This window comes from Entelurus aequoreus, linkage group LG07 (assembly GCF_033978785.1).
Source record: "Entelurus aequoreus isolate RoL-2023_Sb linkage group LG07, RoL_Eaeq_v1.1, whole genome shotgun sequence".
Lineage (NCBI taxonomy): Eukaryota > Metazoa > Chordata > Actinopteri > Syngnathiformes > Syngnathidae > Entelurus > Entelurus aequoreus.
This window is the reverse complement of record NC_084737.1, coordinates 66104695-66118025: the sequence shown is the minus strand read 5'-3', so window position 1 is coordinate 66118025 and position 13331 is coordinate 66104695. Positions and strand designations below refer to the sequence as shown.

Sequence of the window (13331 nt, the reverse complement as noted above, 5' to 3'; positions counted from 1 at the left end):
TACCTAATTTTGCGGTGTGTGTGCGTGCGTGCATCCGTGTGTTACGGACAGCAAAGCCCTATCTGTCTGAGAGAAAGACAAGCATTATTGACCTACAGTTAACAACTAAGTTATTTCACTCTACCTTTTTCTGTGTTGAATGAGCTGTGTTGAAGCAGCAAAAAAGGACATTATGTTAAATGAAGAGTTTCCTGAAGCTGTCTCTGATAGTTGATATAATAATGTAACTGCATCATAAAGCCTACATGAACTCCATGGTGTTCAGGGATGAATAGTCTCTCCTATTGCTATTGTACTATTTTTTCAGCTATAGTTACATTAGTTATTAGTAATGTAGCAGCTTTGTTTTGAATGGCAGGGTCCCTGCTATCACGTGTTGATAAAAATATAACATTTACATAATAAAAATCAACTACAGGCTTCCCAAATGCTGTAATAAATTAAGCATGATGAGTTGAACATATGTCAGCATGTGGCCCCACTTTTAACTTTTTTTTTCAAACGCTTACTTACAGTAAGTCATTAATTTGACTATGTAAGTCATTATTTTGACTTAGAAAGCCATTATTTTGACTTAGTAAATTACTAAGTCATAATAATGACGTACTTAGTATCTCAGGTAACTAAGACTGTTTTGTTTTTACTTTACGGAAAAAATATCGAGATATATATCGTATATCGCCATTCAGCAAATGGAGCGGAAATCACAACCAAAGGTTGTAGGATTCTTCACGCGACGAAGCCAGCCTACTTCACCGCAGGCTGTAGTCTATTGCCCCCCAGGCTGTGGTGGCAGCGACGAGGTGGAGACGTGATGGCGACAGGCCGAGTTACACCGATCCTTACACCCACCCACCCCCTGGAGAGTCACCACCTTAACTAACACATTTTCTGGGGGAAACACTGATGCTAATGGACAGAAATTGCCACCTATGGTGATTTTCAAGAGGAAGATCCTGCCGAAAGAAAAGTTTCCATCTGGAGTCATCATTAAGGCATGACAAAGGAACTCCAACCGCTGGACATGGGTGTGAACAGGACGTTCAAAGTGAAGTTGTGAGCGTCATGGGAGCGATGGATGACAGACGAACACAGCTTCACGAAAACTGGGAGGCAGCATCGGGCGAGTTACGCCACAATTTGTGTATGGATCGTGGATGCTTGAGCTAATGTGTCTGCTTGCACTGTTGCTCGAGCTTTCGCAAAAGCCGGCATCTTTTCCGAGGAGCCGCACGACAACGAGACTGACTTTGAAAATGACGAGAGGGAATCTGGCGTGTTTGATGGCGAACTTGCCCAGCTGTTTATTTCGGACACAGAAGATGAGGACTTTGATGGATTTGTGGATGAGGATTGGTCAAAAAATAATGTGAGTACATTGATAAATACTTCAATAAAGTACAACCAAACTCAGCTTTACTCCTGCTGCCATTTTAAAACAGCGTTCATGCATGCTAGCATATTTTTTAAGCTAGGGTGTGTTTTAAGCTAGCGTATGTTTAACCATGCCTGCGCTGCGCCTTATTTATGCGTTAAATACAGAAATAGCACCCTTAACTTACACGGCGCTTTTTAATACGGTGCGCCCTATGGTCGCGAAAATACGGTATAGTGGCTTCGATAACGGGAACCGGTTCTCAAAAAGGGATTTGAATCCATGGAATCGGTTCTTTTCTTATCGAAGCATCAGGAGAACCGGTTTTCAAACATCATCCCTAAGCAATTTCTTACAAAATATAGTAATTTCACTTATATTAGTTGACTGCTAATTGGGCAGTTTTAACTCCGCTAATATTTGGCATCAATCCAAGCAGATGTGTGCGCGTCTACATATCGACATGTTTTGTATCTACATGTTATGTATCTACATGTGCACAGCAGGGCAGCTTGTTAACTCATGAGAGTAGCGTGTGTGTGTTTGTGAGAATGGCAATGTGTTGTCTGAGTGACATCAGTGAGTGAGTGGGCGAGCAAAGAGAGAGAAAGTTAGCGGTGCACTGCGCAGTTGAGGGATGAACGGGTCTGGTTGTGTCCTGCAGAACTAATAATAAAGCAACTAGATTGTCACAAATTGGCGGCCTCGTCATTCTGACCTGAAAGCAAAGCTTAACAGACCCATTGACGGGTAAAGGGAAGTGTGTTAACCCGACGAAAACATCGACCCTGAAGGGAACGTCTGCCCTGTGCTCCTCTACTTTGGTCTGCACCGGAGCAAAACAGCAGTACAGGTGTAACAACAACATCATTACCTGTCACTCTTTAAACTCCTTGTGCAGATTTGAATGTTCATTGTATAATTATTTACCTAAGTTTGAAGCAAAAGTGGTAATACTAATCGCCACATTTGGCGAGGCGTGTTTTAAAGGAACACTTAAAGCGCGTTGCTTCCTTGTTTAAAGCGGCACCTTTACCGTTAGTTTAAAGTCCATATTGCACACTCTTTATTAACCAGTAAAATTGTAGTTTTTTTGCCATTCCTCCTCTCCAAGATGTTATTGCTTGTATGCACTTTGTGTGTGCATTTTGACACACTCAACATCATGTGCCTCGGCTCTCTAGTCACCGCCCCACTGCGGCACTTAAATGAAAGAGCGGTACCGGTACTTTTCAAAGGCAGTATAGTACCGATCTCAATCAATTAGTATCGCTGTACTTTATTAGTACCGGTATATCAAACAACCCTAATATATACATACATTGGGACGGCGTGGCGAAGTTGGTAGAGTGGCTGTGGCAGCAATCGGAGTGTTGCTGGTTACTGGGGTTCAATCCCCTCCTTCTACCTTCCTAGTCACGTCCGTTGTGTCCTTGGGCAAGACACTTCACCCTTTGCCTCTGATGGCTGCTGGTTAGCGCCTTGCATGGCAGCTCCTGTCATCAGTGTGTGAATGGGTAAATGTGGAAATACTGTCAAAGCGCTTTGAGTACCTTGAAGGTAGAAAAGCGCTATACAAGTATAACCCATTTATCATTTATCATTTATACGCATGAATTAAAAACGAATCAATCATTGATTTATGATCAAATTGTAGCAACTGAATCGTAGCCAAATTGCGAGGTGCCTAAAGATTCCCATCCCTAATGCTACATCTATATTATTTTTTGGGGGGGGGTTGAGAATTAGCTGCCAGCAGTGTATAGTTATTTGTGATTTATTTGAAAAATCATTAAAGCTGAAAAGGTAAGCAGTTTACGTCCTTGTATTTTGTTCATTGTACCGAAGAAGTTTATACACCGCATTAGATGATGATGTATCGCAGTCCAGCCCTGCGTCGAGTCACGCAGCATTAGCCAGTAGCCTAAAAGCTCAGGCTGTCAACCCACTGTCCAGCATGGCTCTTAAGGCGTCCAGTAAAGGTTTACTTTACAAACGGGCGCACAGCTAAGCAAGCTGACATCTGTTACGATGGCACTGACTTCACCTCACATATAATTATTTGACTGGGCAAAGCTGAGTCACCTTTCAAACTTGCACATAGACATGGCAACGTTCCTGCTTTGTGAGGTTCTGTGTAAAAGGCAAAGGCGAGTTAATGCCAGCTCTACTCCTACTTTTATTAGCCGATTTTGCAGATTGTCAGTGTAAAAAGGGCATAACATAGCATGCAAAGGCTGTAACAATAACAGTTAGCATGTAACCTGTGCTAGTCGGACTGTAAATCTTTGGGCACCACACGATTCGATTCGACTCTTGGGGTAACGATTCGATTCAGAATCAATTCTCGATTTAAAACGATTCTCGATTCAAAATCTATACTTTTTTAATAACATTGGATGCCAGTTCTAAGATTAACTACATTTCTCCATATAGTAGATAAACAGCGCTGATCAATTTCTATATTAGTTAAAAGAAAAGTGGTTTTGTCTAATAAGATGCTTCAAAACATTTAATAAAGTCAAATACAAATAAAACAACAGGAGAAGTATTCAACACTTACCTTTTGCAAAGTAAATCTGTAAAGCAAATTTGGGCATATACATCAACAATATGATTTGCCTGTGTGGCTGGACAGGGCAAATTGAAAAACAAACAAAAAATAAATAAAAAAATTCTAGATTCTGGCCGATATTACACTGATAAACACGATGACATTAAAAAATAACTTTGATAACTGATAAAAATTAAAATAAACGCTCAAATAAGGCGTGATTACCAATACTGTTTAGTAGGCGGGTTAGGGAGAACAAATCAAGCGCTCCTACCTCGTAGGTGTTCGTAAACTTCCCTTGAGCTCACTGTGTAAACTAGTGCTTCTCAATTATTTTGTGTTACGCTACCCCAAAAAGAACAAAATATTTTGCCACTCTCCACCGCGACTGTAAATAGTACCATTTGTCTAAAAAATTGTTGAAAGTACACCTCTGCATAACATTGTAACATTCCTTAACATTTTCTTAAAAACACACCAGTCTTTCCTCGTCTCCCACCACAGTCACAGTAAAACCAAGTGCTTCATACGCTTTGGAATATTCTAGTATGCAAAGAAAACTATGTTCCCCAAGGTTACACTTGACCCCCCAGCATCGCAATGCGTTCCCCCAGGGGGGCCCGCCCCACTATTTGAGAAGGATTGGTGTGAACAAACATGACGTCAATAATACAGAACTCCTCTACTCCTTCAGAGGAAGAAATCCTGCATGCCCTGCAAACACTCCGCGAGGAAGGAACAAAAACACTGGCATCAAAACTTCAAATCTCACCAGCCACTCCGAAACGTTGCCAACATGTCCACAACAGTGCCCCGAAAGCACATGAAGATGCATGCCCAACAAAGAAAGGCAGTTGGCCATTCCTACCGCCGCTGCATCTGAAAAGTGCAAAAATGACATGATGGCCCTGGACGACCAGCCCCCAACTATCGCTGAAAACACTAGACCCCTTCGGCCAGCAGACCAGTTGGAGTTTGTATTTTTGAAACTGCACTATTTTTTGGATGTGTGTTTTCAAGCAAACTATAACGTGATCGCCATTCTCATGCACACATTGATAGATAGTAAATAAGGACATAAGCTACTGATTTATGGATGTGATGTTAGCCCTACCACTGTAGGGATATTTATTTGTTTGGGACTAAAGCAAGAAGTTAGCAATTTTGGCATTGGCTTGGAAAAAAAATGTATGCATTTCCAATACAAATAGTGAATACATAACAGTTAGCACGTGACCTGACTATGTTCTCTCTGCCTATTAAACATGGGATATTTTTGCTTTTTTTTTTAAAAAAAAAAGGGAAATCAAAATGGACATGCAAATGATGTTGTGATAGATGCGTAACAGAGGCTAGACGGCAGATGTTTGAAAGGAAATACAGTAGATCCCGATTGTTTGAGGGGGGCAACCTAAATTAGAAAGTGGTTTGATGGCGCTAACTGCAGAGAACTGCAATGCTCCAGCTATGAATCCAGCAGAGGGTGTTGTCATACGAGTCAATTCACAGATGATTGGTGAAGATGTGATGTTGTGCAACTCCGTATTTTATTAAGTACAATACTGTGTAGCTGTAATTGTTAAATTACTGAATGTATGTGTTTAATAACTGCTTGCGGCATGATATAGGGTTTAGAGTAGGGCTGGGCGATATGGCCTTTTATTAATATCTCGATATTTTTAGGCCATGTCACGATACACGATATATATCTCGATATTTTGCCTTAGCCTTGAATGAACACTTGATGCATATAATCACAGCAGTATGATGATTCGATGTGTCTACATTAAAAAAATTTTGTTCATACTGCATTAATATATGCTAATTTTAAACTATTATGCAGAGAGGGAAATCACAACTAAGTCAATTTACCAAAACTGTATTATTTAAACAGTTATTAAGCAGTGGCACATACATTCATGTCATTTCCAAAACAGAAAGTGCAAGATTGTCAGAGACATTTTAAAACAAGCTATAAGTGCACTTTTGTGAATGATGTCACCAAGATGACATATTAAAACAACACTAAATCAAAGTGTACTTTTTGTACAGAACGCCACTACAATAGTTAAAAACAAATAAAGTGCACTTTTGTGCATGATGTCACACAAGATATTCAATAACTGTCAAATAAAAATGAGCTGCATAATAGGTTCCTGCGGATGTTATCTCCTTCTGTTGTTGACTTTTTTTTTTTCATACGGTGTTGATCTGGAAATAGTTGCTTCGGCATTTTGTTGGTGTGGCACCGACCGGAGATGTTGACATGCGGAGTTTCAAGCACTCCTCATTCTCTAGCGGGTGACTTTTCAAATTATGCTACATTAGCAGTGCTGCTACTTTTTGTAGCAACACTTTTGCAGCATAAATGTTGAACATCCGCTTGAAGCCAAACCACCGCCGGACGATGGATCCCGTGCTGTTTTTCTTGGTAATTAATTCTTCCGTCTTTTGTTACCAGATTTGCACCTTCTCTCTCTCGTATTACCACCCACACCTCACCGTTAGCATCACAGCTAACGTTACCATGTCGCTCGCTACCTCTCTGCTTCGCGGGAGCGTGTGACATTGCACACGTGACGTGTGTAACAAGGTGCGCTTGTTTAAGTCTCTGTGAGAAGGAGAGACAAGAAAGAGTGGGAAACACATGCAGTGTAATGCCCGCAGCTAAAAGCAACTGCGTGAGAATGTATATTCAAATATCACGATATAGTCATTTTCTGTATCGCACAGAGACAAACCCGCTATATATCGAGTATATCGATATATCGCCCAGCCCTAGTTTAGAGCACAGGTGTCAAAGTCACAAGCAATTGTGGGATGTGATATGAGATCATCTATATTAATATACATCTACTGTTTTACACACGGCCATTTGAAGGGAACGATAACTGCAATGTGGCCTTGTATGAAAATGAGTTGGAAACCCCTGGTTTAGAGAATCACAATTCGACATTTTTAGGGGTTTTTTATGATTGCATTCATTATTTGTGTTTTTTCGCCAATTTCAGAAAGCAGGAAGTTAGTGATCTACTTTATTGAAAACTCTAAACAGGGACGTGAAATCAAACTACTGGGACTTACCTTTCCTGCCCTGTTGTGTTGAAAGTAATTGTCGCTGTCGACAAGCACTGTATACACCACACCAGATGTTGCGGAGGTCCTGTGCGAAAAGTGTCAATTACATAACTTTCCGTTTTCCAACCAATGGAAAGAAGTGAGTGTGAAGGACAGTGCTGAGAAGAAAATGTGGAGTATATTCAATTAAAGAAAGAACATTATCAAAACCATGACAGTGCCGCCAACTTGGTGAAGCAATTGGCAATTATCACTGCTTGTCTGCACCATATTAAAGCAGAATGAGTCTAATACATACAATGGTGTACATCCATGAAAATTTGGAGAAGCTGCTGTTGGCGTGTTTGACAGAGAAGCAGAGGGAAGGAGAAACCGTAGAAGTCCACTATCCAAAGCAAATTCTGTACATTATCATTACATTACTTTTGTACTATTGTGTTATTTTTATAGAATATTTCTTATATGGTATTTCTTATTTAGAAGTAAGTTTTTCTTTTTAAAAGGCATGTTTCATGTTAAAATTGTGCTGTTTTTGTGGGGCCAGGTACCAATTAAATGGATTTCAATTCATTTCAACGGGAGGTGTTGATTTGAGATATAATGATTTATTGCGCACCTATTTTGAGATAAGTGTTTTGAATTCAGAGCTCTGTCGCAGAACCAATTAAGCTCGTAAGTTGAGGTACTACTGAACAGTGAATTAGTTGGCTTTAAAAGTCAGAAGATGATCTGTGTTTTATTTCTATGTATAAGTTTTTAAAGCTGCGGACGCGGATAGACAACCATGTTTCTGTACTACAAGTACAAAGGTTTACCGATAATGAAGTGAGATCTTTATCAGACAAGTGACAAGTGACTTACTTATTTCAAACGCTTCTCCCCATATGGTGATGGCATGATGCTCTGGCATAGATTTTATACTCAAGCTGTGACCATGTTCTATTATTATAAACTCTAGCAACTGTTTATATTATTTATACATCATATCTGCAATGTACCATTAGACAAAAATGTTACGCAGGATTCAGATTTTTTAAATGATTGCTTACTTCTGTGTTGTCGCTGTCGCTCCCGTTTAATTATTTGTACGACTTAGTGAGAAGTAGCTGATTGAGTTGTATGCAGTATGTCTTGGCTTGGAGATGTCAGTGTGATATATAGAGCACTTTGTGGTCGCTAGAGGTGACACGACAAAAACATTTGTTTAAATATAAGCAAATCATATGCCATTATCATGTAAAGACGTCACACAATAACGTATAAAACACACAGAGACACATTCCAAACCACTCGTTTTCAACCCCTACTGTTAAATTTTGGAGAAAATGACTATAATCCTCTTTTGGCCCTGATGCAGATATTTTACAATAAGGCAAAAAAAAAAGTGTGATGTGGCCTAACTGGAATTAGTCCAAATAAAATGTGTGATTGTGTTTATTTGGTAGGGAAAACTGATTGCATTTGAAGCCCACTTTTATTCTGTTAAAAGGCCTGAGCAGAGTGACGGGATGGAATGTGTTGACTCTTCATCAATCCAAATCCTGTTTGGGCAGAATGAACCACAAGGCTGACTGAGCTGCAGCAGACTGACAGTCCTCTCATGTGGGGGAGAAGAAGATTGACAGTAATAACAGGAACATCCCAAGCACTTTTTTACTAATATTCTGCATACAAGGATAATACATTACTGTACTTGCGCCACCTGCTGGGCCCTTTTATTGGCAGGAATGCACACCGCAGATAATGTAATGTTTGATTATAGCGCTATCTAGTGCTGAACAACATACATCTCGCCTACCTGTATTATTTGGCTTAAACTTATTTCATAATGTCTTTATTATATTATATAGAAGCTTTTAGTTATTTGTGCATGAAATTATTTTATTTTGTTAAAATACGTGGGAAAAACTAACTTATTTAGCCCTACTGCAATTTGACTAATTTGTGTAATGACGGAGTAAATGTTTAATCTATTATTTTTACTAACAAATTACCACTTAATTCTGTCAGTTATTTCTTCTCCTTGTTTCATTCCCCATTTTTGGTGAGTTGTGTAGACTTGTTTGCGGTTCTAAATACTAAAACCAAGAAAAATGGATCCTGTTGAAAAGTAGAACGCCAAAGACCTGCCTTGTAACTTTTTAAGCATCATTTATTTGTGCTTTGTTTTAAAGATGGGCTATTTGGATTTACACTGTATGAAAAAAAAAGTAAAATGAATTTTACCTTTGCAACCTCATTATACTATTGGCTAAGTTTTATATTCATAAATGTAAGTTTCTCAATACCCGGCCTGTTTTTTGTGCCTTTAAAAACATTTTTTAACTCTACTTTAAAACACTCTCCACCTCTCACAACCAAAAAGCTGTAAAAACTATGATGATGTGTTCCATATTTACAGAACAAGTGTGGGCCTATGGCTTTACATTTTGTTACACACACACACACACACACATATATATATATATATATATATATATATATATATATATATATATATATATATATATATATATATATATATATATATATATATATATATATATATATATATATATATATATTAGTTACTTTATTGACTTTACAACCTCAATGGCGCTGTTTTGTACTGTTTTTCAACTGTTACTGTACGTGTTTTGTTTATTATTATTTCTTGATTGTATATAAATGTTGCATATTATAAATAAAAAATAATTAAATGTTATGTGACGTTAATCATGTTCAAGTGAGCCATTATTGTCTTCTGTCATGTATGCCTGTAAAGTACGTGGACTGTGGATGCAAATAAAAAAATTAAAAAAGAATTAAAAAATTAAAAATGAATAATTTATATACAAATGCAACAACTACATTCGTTTTGACAAACTTACATTCACAATGTGAGATATGTGTGGACAATTAATAATAAACAGGTTAAAGTGAGGGAAGGAGTGTTTAACTTACATTCTGTCATATTTGGAGGACATTTGGATGCTGCTCGTCGAGGCAGTTTGGTGTGAAACTGTGAATGTTTGCTAACAAGGCGGCCATATTTAAACTTCTTCCTCGGCTAACAAGCAACATTACTGAGTGCAACATACAACCTCTGTTGCCTCCTAGCGGCCGCTCAATAATCAACAGTTGCTGTCAGGGACCGTTTTTCAATTTATAAATCGTATATTAATTATAATCGATATCTGATAAAAAACAATATTTTAAATTAAATTAAGTTGAAACATGTATACATATAAGGTATGCTTATACTTACACCAGTGTTTTTTGTACTATATATACTTATTAGGTGGGTTCATTGCAATCTGACTGGCGCTTTCATTTGGGCGAACAGTTTTGAGTGCAACTGTACATATTAAACTTTTTTAATATTATTATCTTATTGGACTGAGCCTAACTGGTCGAAATCAAATGCGATTGAAACTCTTTATCAAACCATTTAACTACTGTGTAGTGTTTTGTATACCGGGAGATGACCAAAATAGCGCATATAACTCTTACATTTCGTTCAATAATAATTTCTTGGTTATCTATATGTGCAAATAGTGAATTATAAATCATCAACATACAGTTATTACGTCCTTACAATGTCCAACCCGCCAGCAAACATCCAGAAAGATTGGAGCATGTGGAAGGAAGTCATGACATGTCATTATAGCCTTCCACCACAAGGGGGTACTATTAGTATTGATATCAATATGTAGTTCTGATCAGAGCCCAACCTAAAACATGTGTATCCGTTTGGAAGGAGATCTGATCGTCTTAAAGGGGAATTGTACTTTTTTTAAATTTTAATTATCGATCACAGTCATTATGATTGACATGACGACGAAAGGAATTTTTTTTAATTCATTCTAACTCGTAAATAAACGTAAATAAAAGTCCGCTTACAATGGAGCCAATGGGAGGTTTTCTATTCCGCCCATAAAAAAACAATAAATACCTATCCAAAAACCGCCAACAATACTTGAATTTTAATATTAACCAAGTAGGCCTATTAGTGATATTGTTAATATAGGCGCTAGTGCAGACAAACTATATATACTCGCTTGAAGGGGTGTCAAAAAATGATCCATTTTCATATTAATAGCGATTCTTACCTGTAACGATTCTTAATCGATTAAAAAAAACTCAGCCACAACAAATCATATTGTGATGTAGATGCCCAATGTTTTGAAGCATTTTATTTTTAAAAAAAAAACAGTTTTATTTTAGGTAGTATAGAAATTGATCAGCGCTGTTTATCTATTTTTTGGAGGAATGACGTTAATCATAGAACTGGCATCCAATGTTATTTTAAAATAAGTATATGTTGGGTTTCTTCCTTCTTCATTCATCTTCAATGAATACTCCAGTTGTATATATATGAAAGATGATGGTTTATTTTAAGAATGGTTCAGTACAATGCCTCACAGCACCGGGAAACAAAACATCGGTAACTGTGGGAAAAAGAACACAACTCCATCGAACTTTTCTGTGTGTGTGACATCATTTCCTGGCGCGCAGTGAACCGGAAGAGATCACCTGACGATAGCGCGGATGAACCGGCACTACCGTATATAACCTATTGGAGGCGCATAACAACAACGGCAAGCCTCTCTTCTCATGATACACAGAAACAGCATTAATAACAATGAGATCACATTTACTCAACACCCCCCCTTGATCTCATGACCATGAAACAGTGAAACACATTAGTTTCCAAAAAAGAATAATTTGAATTTGTCAATCTTGGCTCTTGTAGTAGGTTTTGTTAAAATGTCTGCAACCATGTCTTCTGTAGGACAGTAGACTAATGAAATTTTCCCTTCAGTGAGTGCCTCACGAATGAAATGATATTTAACATCAATATGTTTGGACCTCTGTCTATTAACTGGATTTTTGCTCAACAAAAGAGCCCCTTGATTGTCTCCATGAATTGTTGTACAATCATACAAACATTTGTCCATGCCACTCAACAGTTGGGTGATATAAATACTTTCTCGTGTAGTGGTGGATAAGCCAATATATTCAGCTTCACAAGTTGACAATGCAACTGTTGGTTGTTTCTTTGATTTCCAGGATATAGCTGGACCTTGTTTTGTTAGACCGAAACAATATCCACTAGTGCTGCGTCGGTCTTCCACCGATGATGCCCAGTCTGAATCGCTAAATGCAATCAGGTTGAGGCCTTCCTCACTTTTCTTGAAACTTAGTTCAAAGTCTTGTGTACCCTTGAGATACCTTAGCACACGTTTGGCAGCAACTAGATCCTGTGCTGTTGGCTTTGCCAATGTTTGTGATAACCTACCAACAATCCAGCTGATATCTGGTCTGGTGCAGGTCATGGCATAGATCAAACTACCAATGATTTCACGGTATTCTCTGGGGTTTACCACTTCGGTAGTGTCACACTCATTTTCATTTGTAATGCTCAGTTCTACTTTCTGTTCAGAAGGAGTGCTTCTAGGTTTGCATTCTGACATGCCAAATCTTTCAAGCATCTTTTGTATGTACATCTTTTGATCCATTTTGATTTCATTCTGTTTCTGTTCAAAATGAATACCCAGGAAATAAGATATCGTACCTAGGTCTTTCATGTTGAATTTGGCTTTCATTGTGTCTTTGAATTGCTCAAGTGCTTCTTTGCTACTTGCAGCAATGATCAGGTCGTCCACCCAGATGATAACAATGACTGTTTCATTTTCTGTTTGTTTTCGGTAGACACAATGATCAGATAGGTTTCTTTTGAAATTGTTTTGCTCTAAATGGTCATTTAGAAGTTTGTACCAATTTCTTCCTGATTGTTTTAGGCCATAGATTGATTTCTTCAACCTAAATACTAGATTTTCACCTGTGTCCGATGTTTTCTGAAAACCTTCTGGTTGTTCTAGGTATATCTCTTCATCAATGGGGGCATGTAAATATGCCGTTTTCACATCCATCTGGTGGATGGTGAGGTCATTTTGGACAGCTATTTGCATCAACGCACGCACAGAAGTAATGTCTGCGGTTGGTGCAAATGTTTCTTGATAATCTATACCTTCAGTTTGACTGTATCCTTTGGCAACATATCTAGCTTTGAAAAGCTGTCCTTTCTCTGTGTTTTCTTTGAGAGCATAAACCCACTTTCCGCCTACTGTATTTTTCCCTTTTGGTAATGTTGTAAGTTCAAATGTGTCATTTTCTTTGAGAGATGCCAACTCGTCTTTCATGGCTTTTTCCCAGCTGGCTGCCTCTGATGACATCAGGGTGTCTTTATACGTCTGTGGGACTCCACACACTGCCCTGCAACAGTGATCAATAACGTCATGGCTTTCATTGATATCATCAATGTTTGTTACATATTCCTCT

At 38.2% G+C, this 13331-nt stretch overlaps 1 protein-coding gene across 5 annotated transcripts in view; it reads right to left on the bottom strand.

Annotated features, from left to right (window-relative positions):
• Window positions 1-10037, bottom strand: part of samd11 (sterile alpha motif domain containing 11) — a 229877-nt gene extending 219840 nt beyond the window's left edge. For 2 of the 5 annotated variants that reach the window (XM_062054285.1, XM_062054282.1), the window contains exons 1-2: window positions 9951-10037; window positions 7014-7092 (exon numbers count right to left, since the gene is read on the bottom strand). In XM_062054285.1, coding sequence (XP_061910269.1) covers window positions 7014-7092; window positions 9951-9973 — 102 coding nt within the window. In that variant the 5' untranslated portion in view covers window positions 9974-10037. Of the gene's footprint in view, window positions 1-4701; window positions 4809-7013; window positions 7093-9950 lie in introns of those variants that run through there. The other 3 variants (XM_062054286.1, XM_062054283.1, XM_062054284.1) reach the window with 3 other exon arrangements.
• Between the last annotated feature and the right edge of the window lie 3294 nt (window positions 10038-13331).